This window comes from Rutilus rutilus (genome assembly GCF_951802725.1).
Source record: "Rutilus rutilus genome assembly, chromosome: 3".
NCBI lineage: Eukaryota > Metazoa > Chordata > Actinopteri > Cypriniformes > Leuciscidae > Rutilus > Rutilus rutilus.
In genome coordinates, this window is record NC_140211.1 from 18,294,662 (window position 1) to 18,312,894 (window position 18,233).

The window sequence follows — 18,233 nt, forward strand, 5'->3', positions numbered from 1 at the left end:
TATATGACGTTCATCATTCTGTTCTCCTTGAAGCAACTTGCAGTGATAACAAGCCTGTGTCTTTCTGTTTCTCCACAGCTGCCAGGATCCCTGAAGAGGAAATTGACTGGGGCCGTCGAGAGTTCTGCATCGCTAAACGGGGTCTCTGACACGTCTATGACCCAGGGAGGTGGCAAACGACTATGTCTGGAGGATGTCACCCTGGCAATGGGACCCAGCTACCCTCAGCCCCCGTTCCCCTCTGGGATGGGCAACCAGGGGGGTGTTCTGGAAGCTAACCGACTGAACAGTAACAACAACAATTTGGGCTCTCCGTATTCTGTACCCCCGAACACTAGTCCTGGATCAACTCCGGGGACTGGGGGAGGCTCAGGGGGCTTCAACCCAAATGGGAGTTCTGCCACACCTTCAGTGGAACAGGAACTGCAGGAGATTTTAGATGAACTTACAAAGAATCCTGATCCCTCTTTACCAGAGCTTGACATTGACAAGATCTTAGGAAAAGAAAGTGATGACCAGGCAAGTAGTACTGGAGGTTTTGTCCACCCGGAAGGTAACGGCACCCCTAAACGATCCCCACAGAGACAGTCGCACCTGGAGGCCCACCTCACTCAATCTCCTGGTTTCTCTCAAGCTGGTTCCCCTCAAGTGGGTCCAAGTCCTGCTGGGGCACCATATACGCTACCACACCCTTCCAAACCAGTTCCGTCTCCACTCTCAGCATCACCCCTATCGTCGTCCTCCTCACAAGGGCAAAATCAAGCACGATCACCCATGCTTTCTGCTGCCCTATCAAGCCGTGCTGGGTCCAACTGGCATGAGATGTCCCGGGCCCAACAGCTTCAGCAGATGGCGTCAAATAGTAAGCACCATTCTAACAACAGTGCTGGTCCCCCACCTACTCAGTCAGGGTTGTCTGGATTGGGCCAACAGAGTACTTCCTGGGCTGGTCCCTCTCCACCCTACCGACCAGGGGATAAACTGCCTAACTCATCACCTCATCAGCAGCCCTTCAGCCCAGCAGGTAATATTCAGAGCCCCCAGAGCTCTCTAATCTCTAGCATGGCTCCAGCCCCATCCACCGGACCTTCACCACCCTACAGGCCAGAAAAGCTTGCCAGCCCAGCAATTGCTCAGCCCCCTTTTAGCCCGCAGAACAGCCTTCTGTCTGGAAATGCCCCACCAGGAGTTTCAGGCACTGCAATCCAAGGTTCTCAGGCAAGTTATCTTCCTGGCGTGGCCCCAACATCAAACAACACTCGACCATCACCTCCTTACAGACCAGATAAACATCCGAGCCCAGCTGGGCAATGTCAACCCGGAACACAACCCCCCACACAAGGACATCTTTTCAACTCACAAAATAATCAAGCACCTGCAATGTCTAGTCAGCTGTTCAAGGCCATCACATCCAACCAGCCACCACCCAGTAGCCTCAAGCTCCTCATGCAGGCGCAGGGTAAACCCTCTCAGCTGCAACTAAACAAGACCTCCACAGCTGGTATGGGTACAGAACCCTACTCCTTCAATAACACCAAGCCATTACGACATTTTGACCCCGATCCCTCTGTGGGCAAACTGGGTCCTCTAGCTGTGGGAGGATACCGCAATGCTAGCATGCAACCCACACCGCCCACATCGGCCACAGGACATGGACATCTTCTGCCACAGCGCATGCAAAGGGGGATGCCGACTGGTGGTATCGTGCCTCACTGCAGAGATGTGAGTACCATCACTTGCTTGTTAAAATGATATATGGAATGTCATATATTTCAAAACATATTTCGCAAATAATATCAGACAGGTTGTATTAAAGTCAACTCTTAGTATGAGCTTTAGGAGTTTTGTAACCTTGAGGATTAGTGTTTTCCCAATGTGTAATTTAAGGTGTTTTTAAAAATTGGGGGGAAAACATTGAATAAAGAACAGGTACATTTTTCACTGTTAAAATATCTTCTCTTTCTATCCCAGGTTAGTGTACAGAAACAAATGAAATTAAGCTGTTCTTGAGTTGACCTTCCAAACTGTAACCTTTTAGCTCTTAGATGATTTCAAAACATTACTCTTTTTGAACGAGTTATCCACCATGTCATTTTCTGGCTGTTGTGTGAGTTTAGGGCAAAACTACGGGAGCAGACAGGAGCAAGGGTGTAAGGAGACTGTTTTTGCGCCTCTAACAGTGCAGAACTGAACTGACACACTTTACCTTTAAGTGCAGGCAATAGATGACTTCTGTAGTTGTTATTTTCACAGACTGCAATGTGTCTAAAATTTTCGACAGATGATTTAGTGCATTGAAAAAGAGACAAAAGTTGTTTTAGTCAGGGCTTCTAGAATTACATTATTAAAAATCCCAAGATATAAGATGGGGGATGTACAGTCCTGTGTTTTTCCATTAGCTTTGGGTATGCTCACTTTATAGACTGTTTCTAAAAGGTGGAGTGGAGTGGGCACCCTGTGGTGTGTGCCATGGGAAGGGAGGGGAGTGGGTGTTCCAACTCTGATGTGTGTATAAGGGGGCAGTTAGGAAGCTCCAAAGGTTAATTGAATGGACAGCTGAACATAGAGTGAAGGAATGTGAGTCTTTGTATACGAGTAGCATTCATGCTAAGAGGCTGAACATGCTCAGCCCATCTCTGTTAATTAGGATAGGGCTGAAATTACTGTTTTTATACTTGTCTTGTTAGTGTTTGATGTCTGATGATTTCAGTTTTTGTATTTTGGTGGAAAGAAAGAGAAGAAAAAGAGGCACACTTTAAGTTTTGTTTTGTGCTAACTGAGAGAAAACTATTTGTTTTCTCTGAAGTGAGAATTTGTGTGAGTTTGTTTACGCAGTGAAGAGAAAAGACTTTGGGGCTGTGTGTGTGTGTGTGTGTGTGTGTGTGTGTGTGTGTGTGTGTGTGTGTGTGTGTGTGTGTGTTGTGTGTGTGTGTGTGTGTGTGTGTGTGTGTGTGTGTGTGTGTGTGTGTGTGTGTGTGTGTGTGTGTGTGTGTGTGTGTGTGTGTTTGTGTATCCACGCTAAAGAGAAAACTATAGAGTTTCAAAGTACTGCTGTGCATTCTGTCTCCCTGCGTGGCGGTCTGTTTGAAGACAGAGTCCCCCTCTTTGAGCCCAGTAGTCCTCTTTCATCACACCAATAAAAGATAATGAATTTTAGAGGAGAGGGAGATTTGAGGAAGAAAGAGAAAAGGGGGCCAGTTTCTTTAGTGTCTTGGCATGCATGGTTGCAAACTAAAGAGGGACTCAAACCTTCTATCCCCCAATCTGACTAGCTCTTTCTCTCTCTTTCACACACACACAGGTTGGGTTTTTATGTTTTACGGGGACATTCTATAGACATTATGATTTTTAAATGATACAAACTGTACATTATATCCCCTTAACCTACCTTTCACAAAAAACTTTCAGCAAAAAACATCACTTATATAATTGATAAGCTGTGTTCCTCATGGGGACCCAAAAATGTCCCACAAGTTCAAGGATTTTATATATTGCCGTCTTTGTGGCGACATTTTGTCCCCATAGCGTAGGGTTTACCAGGACCACACACACACTCTCACACAGTTTGATTCAATTTAACTACTCAACTCACAGTCTTTTTTGTTTATTAGATTAGATTTGTGTACATATTTTAGTCATTTTTAATAGTGGGCATTCTGAAGTAAATATTGTATAGTTTGCTTTTATAATTTATTTAATTTCATTTATTATATAACTGTAACATTTGAGACAGGCAAAGAAGCAGGCTGGGAAGCGGATCCACGTGCAGGTTAGATTTATTAAAGTGTGAACACAAAGTAACTGGTGAAAACAAATGAAAACACAGAACAGGAGGAAACACATTAAACCAGGGAATGTCCATTCAACGACTGACAGAGAACAAGTGAAACAAAGGGCTATATAACACAGGCAGACAAGCTTAACAAGATAACAAGGGGGCGTGGCTAATAAGAAACACCTGGGGAGACTGATCAACATTAAACGTAACAAGGAACTGCAAAACATGGAGCAAGACAGGAAATAACATAAAAGTCCAGGTACACACCAGACACGAGAACACAAGTTGGAATCATAACAATAACAAATATTCAATTATTTGTTTATTTAGCTTATTTTATGTGGGTGTATATATTGATATAATGTAATAAACGAGATATATATATATATATAATAAATGCTTAATAGGAAAGTGTTGGGTAATGGTTTGGTTTGGTAAAACTTTGTGACGCTTCTTATTATGAACTGAACACGTACCTCTATTTCCTTTAGGAGCACAAACAAGTAGAAAACAAAAGTTTGATTATTATCAAGACTCATGATTCACAAGAACCCAACAGCAACACAGGTATTTTCCCAGCAGGAGTAGCTTTCTCATATAGTCATTGACTCAGTTGGGGATTCCCTCCTCCTACGGAATATCTCTCTCTCTCTATCTCTCTCTCTCTCTCTCTCTCTCTCTCTCTCTCTCTCTCTCTCTCTCTCTCTCTCTCTCTCTCTCTCTCTCTCTCTCTCTCTCTCTCTCTCTCTCTCTCTCTCTCTCTCATGCTTACAGTTTGTGGAGGAAGTCTGTTTGCCTGTGTGTTCAAAAGCAGAAGTGAGATTGTCTTTTTTATCTTTGTAACCTCGCTGACACTCCTCAATTAGAGAAAGTAAGAAAGAAACTTCAGAGCGATTAGTTTATTGTAAAAAGCCCAGAAATAATAATTGTAAACCAGGAAGAAGCGATAGAGAGAGTGGAGAGTGGCAGGGGCGGTTAAATATTGAGAAATTACATATCTGTGTGAGATTACAGAACAAACATTTTCTTCTCATCTTAACGTCTGTTTGTAGTCAGTTCCAGTTATCTAGACGTGGTAAAAAACTTTTATCCCTCTCTCTACTTGCCTTTTTGACATCAGTGACAAATTCTTTGTTTCAATCTCTTTGTGCTTCTTTTCTCCCCCCTTTTTGCTCTCCTCTGTGACTTGGTGTGACAGATTGGATAACCCTAGAGGTGTGTGCGTGTGTCTGTGTGCGTGCGTGTGCGTGTGTGTGTGCGTGTGCATATGATTTATGAGGACACAAATTTGTATAATAACATGGGTAGGGTTAGTGTAGGGGGATAGAATATACAGTTTGTACAGTTTAAAAACCATTACGACTATGGAGAATCTTCTTAATGATGAAGTGTGTGTGTGTGTGTGTGTGTGTGTGAGTGTGTGTGTGTGTGTGTGTGTGTGTGTGTGTGTGTGTGTGTGTGTGTGTGTGTGTGTGTCTGTGGTGTGTGCTGTCATGTCATCGGCCTCTCTGGGTGTTTAAGTGCTTTCTGGAGAAGCCCAGGTGTAGCTTTGAGCCGAATGGTTCATATGACTTGAGACTTTTGATGCCATTTCCCTAGTGCCAGATTGATGTTGAAGTGATGTTGATCTGAGGTCAGAAGGAGGCGCGGTGGAGACGTGGTTTTCTGAAGAGTTGAATTGATGAGGGTTCAGTTAGGAACTGTGCTGTCTACACTGTTACTGTATCAACTTTGATGTATCCTAAAAGTACTTAGGAGTCCTTAGGAGAAATTAAAAACAGAAACAAATGAGGTAGTTGTTGACAGTCAGATTATTTGGTTTTTGAAGAATTTAATGTTGAATGTTGAGACTTTTTGTTTATGAAAAGTTCATGTTGAGACTTTTGATTGCGGACTTTGGTATCTGACCACAAATAAGTACTTTTACATGCATAATGGCACTACAGCAGGGTTTTGCATACTTAAGCTAAAGTGTTTATCTCTCTGTGCAAGTACATGGCGTAATGCATAATTAAAGTTTATAAGAATAAATATACATCTTTCAGAGCAAGCGCACAGCACTGAAGTCAGCTGTGGTCTGATTAACGTGTAAACATGCTGCAAAGCAGTGGTACAATTGTGTTATCTATGTCTGTTAGTTCGACAAGTCTTTAGTTAGTTCGTAAAAACCAGTCTGGTATGATTTTAGTCGGACTAGAGTGTTTGTATGACAAATTGCTATTTTAGTCTGAGCAAAACTTTTAAAGTGCGTTTAAATGCACGTATTGTTGATATGAAATGCCTTGCAAAAACAAGCATTTTCTCTCCATTTAATCTCATTGTTATGTGAGAAACAATTGAGAAGATGAGTGCATGGGGCAGTTTTTAAGGGTTAAGGTAGGACTGGGTATTGATTGTACCCTCTTTATAGCATGTATTCATGAACGTAGACAGCTTCTCTTCCACTATTACAACAGTCAATTATTCAATTAATTCATTAATTTTATCTCAATTTTATTTCAGGTAGCGAAAATGAATTTTTATATTTTTAGTTTCAGTAAACAATAACAACACTGCTCGCCACTCAGCACTGTTGGTATGTATGAATCGCTGTCTTCCCTCTCTTGTTTGTCTGTGTGTTCATGTCCTTCCTTCAAGGCTGAAGTGGTGGGGGGGGGGTTGGCTACATACACAGGAGAGAATATTTCATGCCAGTACCACACACACACACACACACACACACATATACATCCACAGCGATCTTCCCAGCAGGGTGTGGAGAGTCTAACCTTGTTTTGCGCCTCTCTTCTGCTTGGGCACGTTCACTGATTTTAACCATTTTTAAAAGCTCTAAGTGGGTCAGCTGTACATAAATGTGTCTGAGAGAAATACGAGACAGATAGACAAAGGGAGAACAGGTCACTGCTGCCACAAGAACACATTTGCCCACATTTTATCAATAAGAGGTCGTGTCATGCTTGTGTTTGTGTTTGTTCTTAGGTAGTTTACATTTAAATACTTTTAGAAAGTTGATGTGTCATTCGGTGTGATGTAATAGTCCATGTAAAACTATGATTTGTGAACTAATGACTCTTCTGAACCAAGTTGGTCAAAAAGAGTAATGAAAATTCTCACTCTCCCTCACTAAACCATGAGTATTTAGTTTTTTTACTCTGATTCGAAATGAACCAGGAAACATTTCTGTGCTAGGTAGTTTCACACACTTTAGAGTTTTGGTGTATAAATGAATTATTATGTTTTATTATAAACAATAGTGTTCTAAAGGAATAGTGAAATTATTTACTCAACCATTAGGCCTGTTGGTTATTGTTTAACAATAAGGTGGTAATAAGCTATGACATTTTTTTCGAGTGACAACATCAAATTGGAGAAACCACACTATAGTTAATAACTTAAAACATGTAGTTTATACCAAAGCATCACCTCATCATCATAGTACTCAGTAGTGACTGTTGTTAAAAGCTAAAGTAAGAAAATGTGAGCTGACTGAAGCAAGTCATTTGGCTCTTAAAAGTAAAATTTTTGGATCTATGGCTCACATTTTATTTTATTTTGTATTTTATTTTAGTCTAGTCTCCTGATGCATCAACTACCGTTATCTCTTACAGCCCAGCCCTTTACTGAAGAGTTCATATTAAGGACACAAATGATATCTTGATTTATTGTAATGAAACTGACAAGGAGGTCTTAGACTAAATGCCTCCTTTAATTTTATTCAGTGTGTGCAAGAAAGAAGCCTTGTTGTGTCAGCTTCTGTGCTTTGTGCCCAGAGGAGACAGAAAAGAGAGACAGAGATAGAGAGGACATTCAGCAATCCAACCCCTCATCAGTATTTTATTAAGAGAACGAAAGGGTTTTGCAGCCGAGACCTGCTTTCCACACATACAAATGCATATTCCTGCTCTTCATACTCACATTTCCAGCTGCCAGAATCTACAGACGTACACTCAGTCAATGTCAAACACATTTACCTATCCTCTCTGATTCTGTTTTGTTTGTGTGTGTGTGTGCGTGTGTGTGTGTGTGTGTGTTGTAGCTGTTTTAGCAAGAACAGCAACGATTAAATCCATCTGCACCAAATGCTCACTCTCTGTCTGTTCAAAGGCAGCTCATGTTTAATTCTCTCATTTTTTCAACTTACTGTGGAGGGAGGGAGGGGGGGGGGGTGCTAGAGAGAGAGAGAGAGAGAGAGAGAGAGAGAGAGAGAGAGAGAGAGAGAGAGAGAGAGAGAGAGAGAGAGAGAGAGAGAGAGAGAGAGAGAGAGAGAGAGAGAGAGAGAGAGAGAGAGAGAGAGAGAGAGAGAGAGAGAGAGAGAGAGAGAGAGAGAGAGAGGAGATTGTCAGCATAGAGACACTGAGAGAGTCTGACTCCAGACAGGAGAATGAGGCAGACATACAGAAAAAGCATAGTGAGTGAGCGTCGCTGGGAAAGAGAGAGTATGCGAGTTTAGTGGTGAGGGAAGAAGAGAGAGAGAGAGAGGGAAAGAAGGAGGGAGGGAGAAAGTGGAGGCGGAAAGGGAGAGACAGACAGGAGGCAGACAGAGTGAGACAGACTTGGCGACTGAATTCTGGGAGCTGCTCTGCACACACACAAACACAAACACACACACACACACGCTCTAAAAGTATCTAAATAATATACACACTCTCTAAATAAATCCACCTACACAAGAACTCTGATTGTTTAATATCACTGGACTAGCTCAGATTTATTCAGGACTGAGGCAAAAACAGCGTCTCTGTTCTTGTTAGTCATTTTCTTCCGTTTAGGATGTGTTCAGTTACAGTATGAAGGTTTGTCAAAGCAAATTACGTTTATCTTAAAGAAAGCATGAGCACACTTTTCAAGCATTTAGTAAATTAAGTCTTAAATGTAAAGACAATAGACACATACTGTATACTATCTGGTGATCAGTCTGTGATAGGATTAAAAGCCAAAATGAGAGCATGTAATATATGGTAGCCTGTTTCTACCACATATGATCATCAATTATGACATAAAAAGATGAAATTATGAGATACTAAGTCATAATTCTGAGATAAAAAGTCATAATTATGACATGCATAACTGACATAATTGTTAAAATTGAGATAAAAATCATAATTGACAAGCTGAAATTGACCAGAAATACTTCATTTAGAATTTTTAGTGTCATACTTTTAACTTTTTATTCCTTAAAGGGATAGTTCACCCAAAAATGAAAATTCTGTCATCATTTACTCACCCTCAAGTTGTTTCAAACCTGTAAGAATTTCTTTTTTCTGCTGAACACAAAAGAAGATATTTTGAAAAATGTCTGTAACCAAACAGTTGATGGACCCCATTGACTTCCATTGTATTTTTTTTTTTCCTACTATGGAAGTCAATGGGGTCCATCAACTGTTTGGTTACAGACATTTTTCAAAATATCTTCTTTTGTGTTCAGCAGAAAAAAGAAATTCTTACAGGTTTGAAACAACTTGAAGGTGAGTAAATGATTACAGAATTTTCATTTTTGGGTGAACTATCCCTTTAATTGGTATGTGTATGTTATAATTTCAACTTGTCATAATTATGACTTTTTTGTGTTATAATTATGACTTTTCATGTCATGTGATTTACCAAAGCAAAAAAATGTGCTTACATGTGGTGGAAATAGGCTTCCATAGTAATGCAATGCCATTAACTAAAAAGATTAGTTTAGGTGCCCTTTCTTGCAAGTTACATCGTTGTGCCAGTAGGTGGCGACGACAAGTGTCTGTTTGAGTGCTTTTAGCCAGTGAAACATTTTCTCTTTGATGCAAGTCAATCATTGTTCACTACCGAAAACAAGTATTATTATCCTTTGTATCATTTGCATTGCAAACCTACTAGTCATCTCCTCGTTCATGAATGAGATGCTTCATTCAGCCCCGATTCGAGTCTGTAAATTCACATTTAAAAAAATGACTCATTCAGTGAAGGGTGTGTTCATTCAGTAGTTCCAGCCAATGAAATGCTGGTTCAAATCCCATGCTCAAATGCTATTGACTTGTGTTCTAGTCAGTCTTTGAACACAGGAAAGCAGTCGAGTGCTTCAAACGGGAAAGACCGTTTTACTCTGTATCGTTATACTGTAAATTCCTGTTTAGTCTATAATTCCGGGCTGAAGTTGCTACACTGCTTTCTTTGTATATTTAGCATCAGTTTAAAACTAGGCTACATGACCAGCCGCGTGTGTGATGACTTTTGGATTTGGTTAGACACTGTGTTTGTGTTAAAGCGGGTTATATAAATGTCAGATTGAGTCTAACGCGGCCTTGTGTTGACAGTGATGAAGCCATGTGTTGACAGTGATGACTGGCTGTTTGACAGCTCCAGTGTACCTGCTTGCCAGATATGGTACATTTACATATATAGTCTAGATGGTGCTTTTTGTTTGTTCACGTATTTGTTCATATCTCCGTAATGTCAAACCTATGTAACTTTAATAGTGACCATGCTAGCTCTGTTTCATGTCAGTGCCTCTGTATGTGATGGTACAAATGTGTATTTGTATCTTGAAAGACAAAACAGCATTCAAAAATGCATTTAACTAGAGATAATGTGATATATCTATAATTGGAACAGGACAGAACTTGATTTGACCCATTGGGATTTGCTTGGATCATTAAAAGTTAAGCTTTGATATTGCAAACTACCAGCTGGTGGCAACGTTTGCAAAAATGAAACATCGTTTTAGAGGCATTGAAAGTACATTTTGAGTATCAAAACCTTTAGTTAGTTTATGTCTGTTCTTTTTTTGTTTCCATGTTCAGATATTTTTTATCATAGATGGATGTTGAAGGATCATGAGTCCATATTTAAATAGACTGACATCCTCATCCTCAGAAATCGTATACAAAACCACACAAGCTAAAAGAAAATATGACCCAGACAACGTTAAATACTGGTACGGGTTCACTTTCAGTGAGGATGTGCTTTGTTTAGGGAATTATTGTCTGCTGAGAGCATGAAAGTCAAAAGTTAGAGTGCCATCAAAGTTCAAGAGACATTTAGAAACCAAACACTCAAAACTATAAAGACAAGCCTGTTTGTGTATTTGTATACTAATCTGAATATATTACGACAAATTATCCATTTGTAGTTAAGATTAATACCAGTTAATGTTGGATTTCAGGACATTTTTGTTTACTTATGCGCAATTTTGGGTCTGTGTTGGGTCACCACTTCTGTGTTCGAATATAAAATCTGAGCCTGAAGCCAAAGCAGTTGAGAAGCAGTGATCTAGACAGCAGCTCTTGCTGTGGTGGATGCTGATTCAGTCTTTTCTCCTCTCAGCGCCTTCCTGCTCCTGTTTGGGTGTTTCTCTCTCTCTCTCTTCTACCATTCATTCTGTCTGACATGCAGTCATTTGTTGTTGTCTTTTCCTCGCCCTCTTCCAGACACCCTGTGGAGAGAGTGATGAAGGAGAATACAGGAGAATACAGAAGAGGGAGAAAATGACGAGGAGGGAGAGGAAAAAAAGAGAGTGATGGCGTAAAACTAGCGTTGAGCGTTTGAGCCTTTGTTCTACTTTTATGTTAAGCAGGAATGAAAAATGCTGCGGTGCGGTTGGAGAATTACCAGATCTGAGTCTGATTTGTGCATTTAAATGTGTGCTGTAGCTTTAATAAGGACATGTTGTCTTGAGCAGGTTAAAGATATCAGTCAAGTTGAAGTGTGTCACTGTTTCCACATAATTGATTCTCTCGCTCTCTTTTTTTTTCTCTCGTCCTCTTCTCTCAGCCTTCCCCATCCATCTCATCTGCCCCAGTAATGCACTCCCAGCTATAAATATATTATTATAAGCGTGTAGAATACAACAATCACAAAGCATCTATAAAATTGAGAACATTTACTGGTGGTAGTACGAAACAAATGTTTGAGTGGCTAATATCAGAGCATCATATCATGGTGGAGCATTGTGTATGTCAACGTATATCCTTCTTTTAGATCGAAAAAGCAATTTCAGGCTATTTTGGACATTTAAAATAGTTTTTTCAACCATGCAAAAGAGTAAAAAGCAATGGAATGTCCTGGAAATTTCTGTAGTGAAGATGCATTTTGTAGTTGCGCTCTGCTCTAAATATTTAATCAGCTAGATATTAGTCTTCTGTAGAGTAAAACGTGTGTGCATAGTGATGTCTGAACATTACAAACCATTGCTTTGAGTAATTCCTTTGAACGAATCAGTCAAAGTGGTTCACAGTTTGATCATGATGATTCATTAACAAATGTATCTAAATTAAAATGATTTTTTTTTTTTCATATCTTCTAACCACAGATAACTGAAAAGGTCATTGTAAATCCACTGGTCATTAGCATAAGCAGACTGTCACCGTCTAAAAGATTTGCATAGCTGATTTATTGCATCTTTTCAAACAATTCAACTTATCAACACCCACATTATATACAAACATCCTCACAACTAGAATTTACTCTAACATGCATATTGTTGAGCACAAAGTGAATTCTTTCAGATTGTGTCATGCTTAAGGTTCTGTCATAACACTGGTTTATTTTGTGAAATCTTCTCTATTCATGCCACAAACTGTAGACACACCCAATCCTTTACTCCCATTGGCTGAGGAACACACTGAGGGGTGTGGCTAGGGTCAACTAAGCTAACAAGTCGACCACTTGTAGACATTACGCCCACATATGTGTTTGTTCCTGTCTGTTACGTGTGTGTTTGTTTATATGATTTATGAGGACACATTTGTATAATGACATGGGTATTACACTGGTGCTACCACTGGTGTGTGTGTGTGTGTGAGAGAGAGAGAGAGAATATCAGTAGTTAGACTGACGTTACTTAACAACCTCTCTCGGCTTGACCTATGTAAAATAAATATTCATTATACAGTATGTGGGTAAAAAAAAAAAAAAAAGCAGCTGTGTAGTTGTAGATACTTTAGACTTTCTTAAAGATACACCAACCAGCAATAGATTCTTTTAAATAGTTAGTTTGTTTTTATGTTTTTGAAAGAAGTCTCTAGGCTGCATTTATTTGATCAAAATACAGTAATAACAGCAATATTGTGAAATATTATTACAATTTAAAATAACTTTTTCAATTTTAATTTAATAAGCCATCACTCCAGTCTTCAGTGTCACATGATCCTTCAGAAATCATTCTAATATGCGGATTTGCTGCTCAAAAAAATGATACTTTTATTTTCAGTATTCTTATATAGAAAGTTCAAAACAACAGCATTTCTATGAAATAACGTTTTGTAACATTACGAAAGTAATTTTGATCAATTTAATTCATCCTTGCTATATTAATTACTAATTAATAAATGAATTACTGACTCCAAACTTTAAAATGGTAGTGTATGTCTATTTTTTTCTAAAACTGGTAGTTTATGAAAATGGTGGATGAATCTACGTGTCAAATATTACAGTGTAACACTAACATTTTGCAATAACATACTTTACAGAATAATTTAGACAAGATTAAAACCCGGATTAAAGTTGGCAGTCCAGCAAATGTTCCGAAAGTGAATCCATCTCCTACATTCTATCCCTTTTTATTCCCTCCCAACAGGGGATCATCACACACGTTCTTCATTCCTGCCTCCTCTGTCGCACTCTTGCAGAGGAACATATGGGCGAGAATGTGGCATGCATAATTAAACAGATCCACCAATAACATGTTGACACCGATTTGTAAAAAAAAAAATCTAATTCTGCCTCATTTATTTTTCCAGCATGATTTGTTCTCATAACTTTAAGAATTGCTCATCGAGAGTTTCCCTTGAATCATTCAATTGTTGTACATGAGTCAAGTACTCTGTATAATGCCTTTTAAATTGCACATGAGATACTTGGCTGTGTTTCGGCTCTTAATACAAGTAGCTAATGACGGAGTAAGAGGTTGAATAAAGAAGCGTCGTTCAAGTTTCCTTCTTTAAAAAGCAATAAATAAACGTAATGCTATGCCACTGTGGCCCCTTAGCGTGTGATTGGTGTTTGCGTGTTTGACATCTGTCAGTTTTAATAGTGGCGGCTCCTCCACTCATCCCATGGGGCTTTATCTTCCACTCAGCACACAAATCTCCCAATCAATTTACCAAATGAAACCGGGTGTGCAGTGCTTAAAAGAACAGTCCATGCTTACTGAGCATGAGAGTGAGATGGAGAGAGAGAGAGAGAGAGAGAGAGAGAATATTGTTTATGTGACCTGTTCCCCAGCATTAACCTAATTCATTCATCCAGGATTAGGATGCTTTATTAAAGGAACAACGGAGGGTAAAAGAGAGTGAAAACAAGAGAAGAGGCTCAAGAAACTAAGACAGAATAAGAGCTTGAGAATGAGTTGAAGAGAGGTGGGCAGATCGATCTTGAAACATCTGTACATCTGAGGTTGATTCTGCATTTAAAATGTGTTTTAACACAATAACCTACTGTTCATTAAGTAAGAAAGCTTTAAAGTGAAAAAATGAACTTGGCAAGAAATGCTTCATTTTATTTCATATACATCAATAAAAACCAAGCTAAATATAAATTTTTTCTTAGGTTATTAGGTTTTTGCAGCATTTACAATAGCAACTCTACACTGTAGAATTTGTTAAAGGATTGATATTTAATGTTAAAGTTTTTGTTTTATTGTTAAACAACGGAGTACCCGTTTTATCCTCAGAAATCACAAAGATGTAAATGTATCAGTTAAGGTATCGCTGTTGATATTGATATCTGATTGATCAAAAATATTATACTATTATACCAACCACTATTATAGTTTAGGGTCGGTTCACACAGAGTGCATTTTACCATTCCTCCGTGCTACTTTTCCATTGATTTCACACACGCTAGATGGACGTGTTTGACCTTTCACGTCTCACATATTTTGCAGCGTCTCAAACATGACGCTGCATTTTAAAAATGCGCCGCACAAGTTAAAAGAAGTTCAACTTTTACAAAATGCATTTGCGTTTTATCCCCATTCCACTACCCGCGTTTTCAAAGCAAAAGCTCATTCTGTGTGAATGGCCCCTTGAAGGATCTCCACATTTTTCGGGTGACTCCTCCCCTTCCTGATCAAACTGAAGCTCTGGTTGTCATAAGAGGAAAAAGGAGTAGAAAGAGCAGCCACATAAAAACACGTTTTATATATAGAAAGAAAGTGCTCAAGGACATGTTGTGTGTGTGTGTCTTTTTTTGCACATGTTATCAGTGGATTTAAATTGCTAAGCTTGCACAAGGAAAGCCAAGAATCGGTGGATCCCAAGGTCTCTCTCCAATAAGGATGACAGAATACCTTGAACTGGCTGCAGGCGTCATGAAACACACACACCTCACATATTATTATTATTATTATTATGATTACACATATCTTTGAAATACTTGATTCTGATCGATCAATCTTAGCATGCCAGTGTCAGTTTCCATGTAATGATAAACTGGAATTGTATATTTGACAGGTTCTTCAAAGTGATAATGTGTTTATTATTGTCATAAAGTACCATGCAAAAGTTTCGGGTCAGTACGATTTTTTTAAAGATTGTTATAAAGAAATGAATCATTTTGATTAATTAAATTGACATTCAAAAGTGACAGTAAAGACATTTATAATGTTACAAAATGTTTATTTTTATCCTGAATTCTGAATAAAAATAAAAGTATCATGATTTCCACAAACAAATTTGCAGAACATTGCAGAACATTTTCAACACTGATAATAATAAGAAATGTTAGTTAAGCACCAAATCAGAATATTAGAAGGATCTGAAGGATCATGTGACACTGAAGACTGGAGTAAATTCAACTTTTACAGGAATAAAATACACTTTAAAATATATTCAAAGTGAAAAAGTAATCAATTTTTTTAATAAGATAAATGCAGCCTTGGTGAATTTCGTTATCTTTTTTATTCATGAAAAGATAAAGTAAACAGTCCTGACCACCCTGTCAGGGTTTGTACCATGTTTCATGAGGTTTTAGCCAAAATACAGGGTTTGTGGTTCAGCTTTATGCTAAATCAACTCAATTTAAATTGTTACTTTCTATTACAGAATTTCTTGCATACGTGTTTCACCATTCTGTTCTGAAATGGAAACCAAAGCTTAAGTACATTACAAAAACATTTGTGTGCTTAGAAGAAGATAAAGCCCTACAGAATGAGTGTTATTTTAGGGCGACAACCTGTCATGGTAGCTTTGTGGAGTGTCTTAGAGGCTAATAAGCTACGATTACAGGTTTAGAAAGAGTGTCTGAGGTGTTTATAAAGTGTTTGTAAGGGATTGCCTGTTTCATGTAGCTTCTACCACTCTGATTTAGACAAGGTTGAGTGGTCTAAGCAGCTGATCTATCCTGACAGCAGTAATCCCCCCACGATCCCTCTCAGACTGTGTGTGTGTGTGTGTGTGTGTGTGTGTGTGTGTGTGTGTGTGTGTGTGTGTGTGTGTGTGTGTGTGTGTGTGTGTGTGTGTGTGTGTGTGTGTGTGTGTGTGTGTGTGTGTGTGTGTGTGTGTGTGTGTGTGTGTGTGTGTGTGTGTGTGTGTGTGTGTGTGTGTGTGTGTGTGTGTGTGTGTGTGTGTGTGTGTGTGCTAGCAGCGGAATGGAGCAGATTGAATAGGGATGGAGTGAGAGAGAGTTAAATTATAAAAGAGTCTCATAATGACCGGGGTATGAAGGAAGTGTGTGTGTCTGCGTGAATAACCTCTAGGGAAGGTGTTATTCTGGTGCTCAGAGAGAAATAGCACTGCCTGATATTCATCCCTCTTTGCACACACACACACTTGTGGTCTACAGGAAGGAAGTTCTGGTGTGCTGTTGACTGTTCTTGCAAAGTGAAAGCCAGAGGAGAAGCAGCATGTTCACTGAGATCTCTCAGACCACTGTGATATTGCAAACAACTCTCTTTCGGCCTCTAAACTGGGGATGAATTATTAAAAACTCAGCTAAGTTCACTAATAAATGCACATACGCTGTTTGATGTGCTGCTGAAGAAGTGCTTGTTTAAAACATGTTTTTGTGCTTCAGTGCTTTTTAAACTAAAATGTGGATATTTAGCATTATCATGTGTATCCCAGAGGATACGGACTGAACCTGCTGGAAAGTTTTGTTGCTTAATATTGTGTATTTTTTGATGTGCGGAAGGCTCATAGGGAGATTGCATCCTCACATATCTGTTTTATTGAGCGAATTAACAACCGTTCCCAATTAATTTCTTACTTGCTTTTTGCAGTCTAGCCTAGCCTGGCTAACGTCAGACCTCTTCTCATTGAGACGTGGTCTGGGAACCACATGTTCATTTTCTCGTATTTGAGGCGTGGTTTACGAATGCCCAGAGCCGTTTATTGGGCGCTACGAATGTCTATCAAATGCGCCTGTACGTAGCTCATAGCCAATCGTTTCAATTATTCAGATGACGTCTGTAGGGCGACAGAAATTCGACGAGGAAGAAGACGATGGGTCAGAGATTTATGTACGATGGCGTTCAGCGACTAAACTACTTAGAACACTATCTAAGTCTGCATCGAAAGGTAACTTCGCGTCTGCTGCCATGTTGGATCCATAGATATAAACAAACTGCTTCGGTGTGTCACATAGACGTCATCATCGTCTTGCTGCTCCCTACCCGTTCTGTGATTGGTTCCCTTTATGAGGGGAAAATCTGGTCCATGGTGTCCAGGCTGCCTAGCATCGTGAATAAAATCGCGCTGCGCGCAAGGCAACATGGGGAGACCCAAGCTAAGTCTAGCCAGCAGTTCATATGAGTTAACAGCTAAAGAAATATACAAAATAAAGCGTTAAAGGGTTAGCTCACCCAAAAATATGTCGTTCCTGCAAAGCACAAAAGAAGATATTTTGAACAATGTAGCAGTTTTGGTTACCATTGAGTTTCATTGTAGATTCTCAGAAAAGATGGGCAAAAACCTTTAGTGGGATAAGCTATTGTACCCCAAAATGTACAATTTTTACACGCTTTTTTCCTTAGAGTGTATGGACAGAATATCTTATTTTATGTTCCACAGAAGAAAGAAAGGCATTCAGGTTTAGAAAGACGTGAGGGTGTGTAAATGATGGCAGAAAATCATTTTGGGGATTTTGGGTAACATTTTACAAACAAGGTTTTGTTTGTTAACATTAGTTACAAACAACCTTCTAAAGCATCTTAGTTAATGTTAATTTCAACATTTATTAATACATTATTAAAATCAGTAGTATTTAATTGAGATAAAATGAACTAACAATGAATAACAAACTAATAATAAAGAATAACAATTATTGTAGCAAATGTATTGCTCATTGTTACTTAATAATAGTTGATGCATCAATGTTCACTAATGGGACCTTATTGTAAAGCGATACTGGTCATTAAAGAAAATCTGAAAATCAGAAAGGTTTTTGTGAGAGTTATTTTTAGTGGTAGGGCATTGAAAATATAATTAGCTCAGTATAAAACAATAGAAGTCAATGAAAAGTCTAAACTATGATATAAAAACTA

At 39.0% G+C, this 18,233-nt stretch overlaps 1 protein-coding gene across 1 annotated transcript in view; it reads left to right on the forward strand.

Moving 5' to 3' along the window:
- The window catches only part of LOC311288616 (uncharacterized protein), a 66,810-nt gene that overhangs the window by 37,709 nt on the left and 10,868 nt on the right, over window positions 1-18,233 (forward strand). Inside the window, exon 2 of the mRNA XM_084406120.1 lies at window positions 79-1,722. Coding sequence (XP_084262246.1) covers window positions 79-1,722 — 1,644 coding nt within the window. The remainder of the gene's footprint in view (window positions 1-78; window positions 1,723-18,233) is intronic.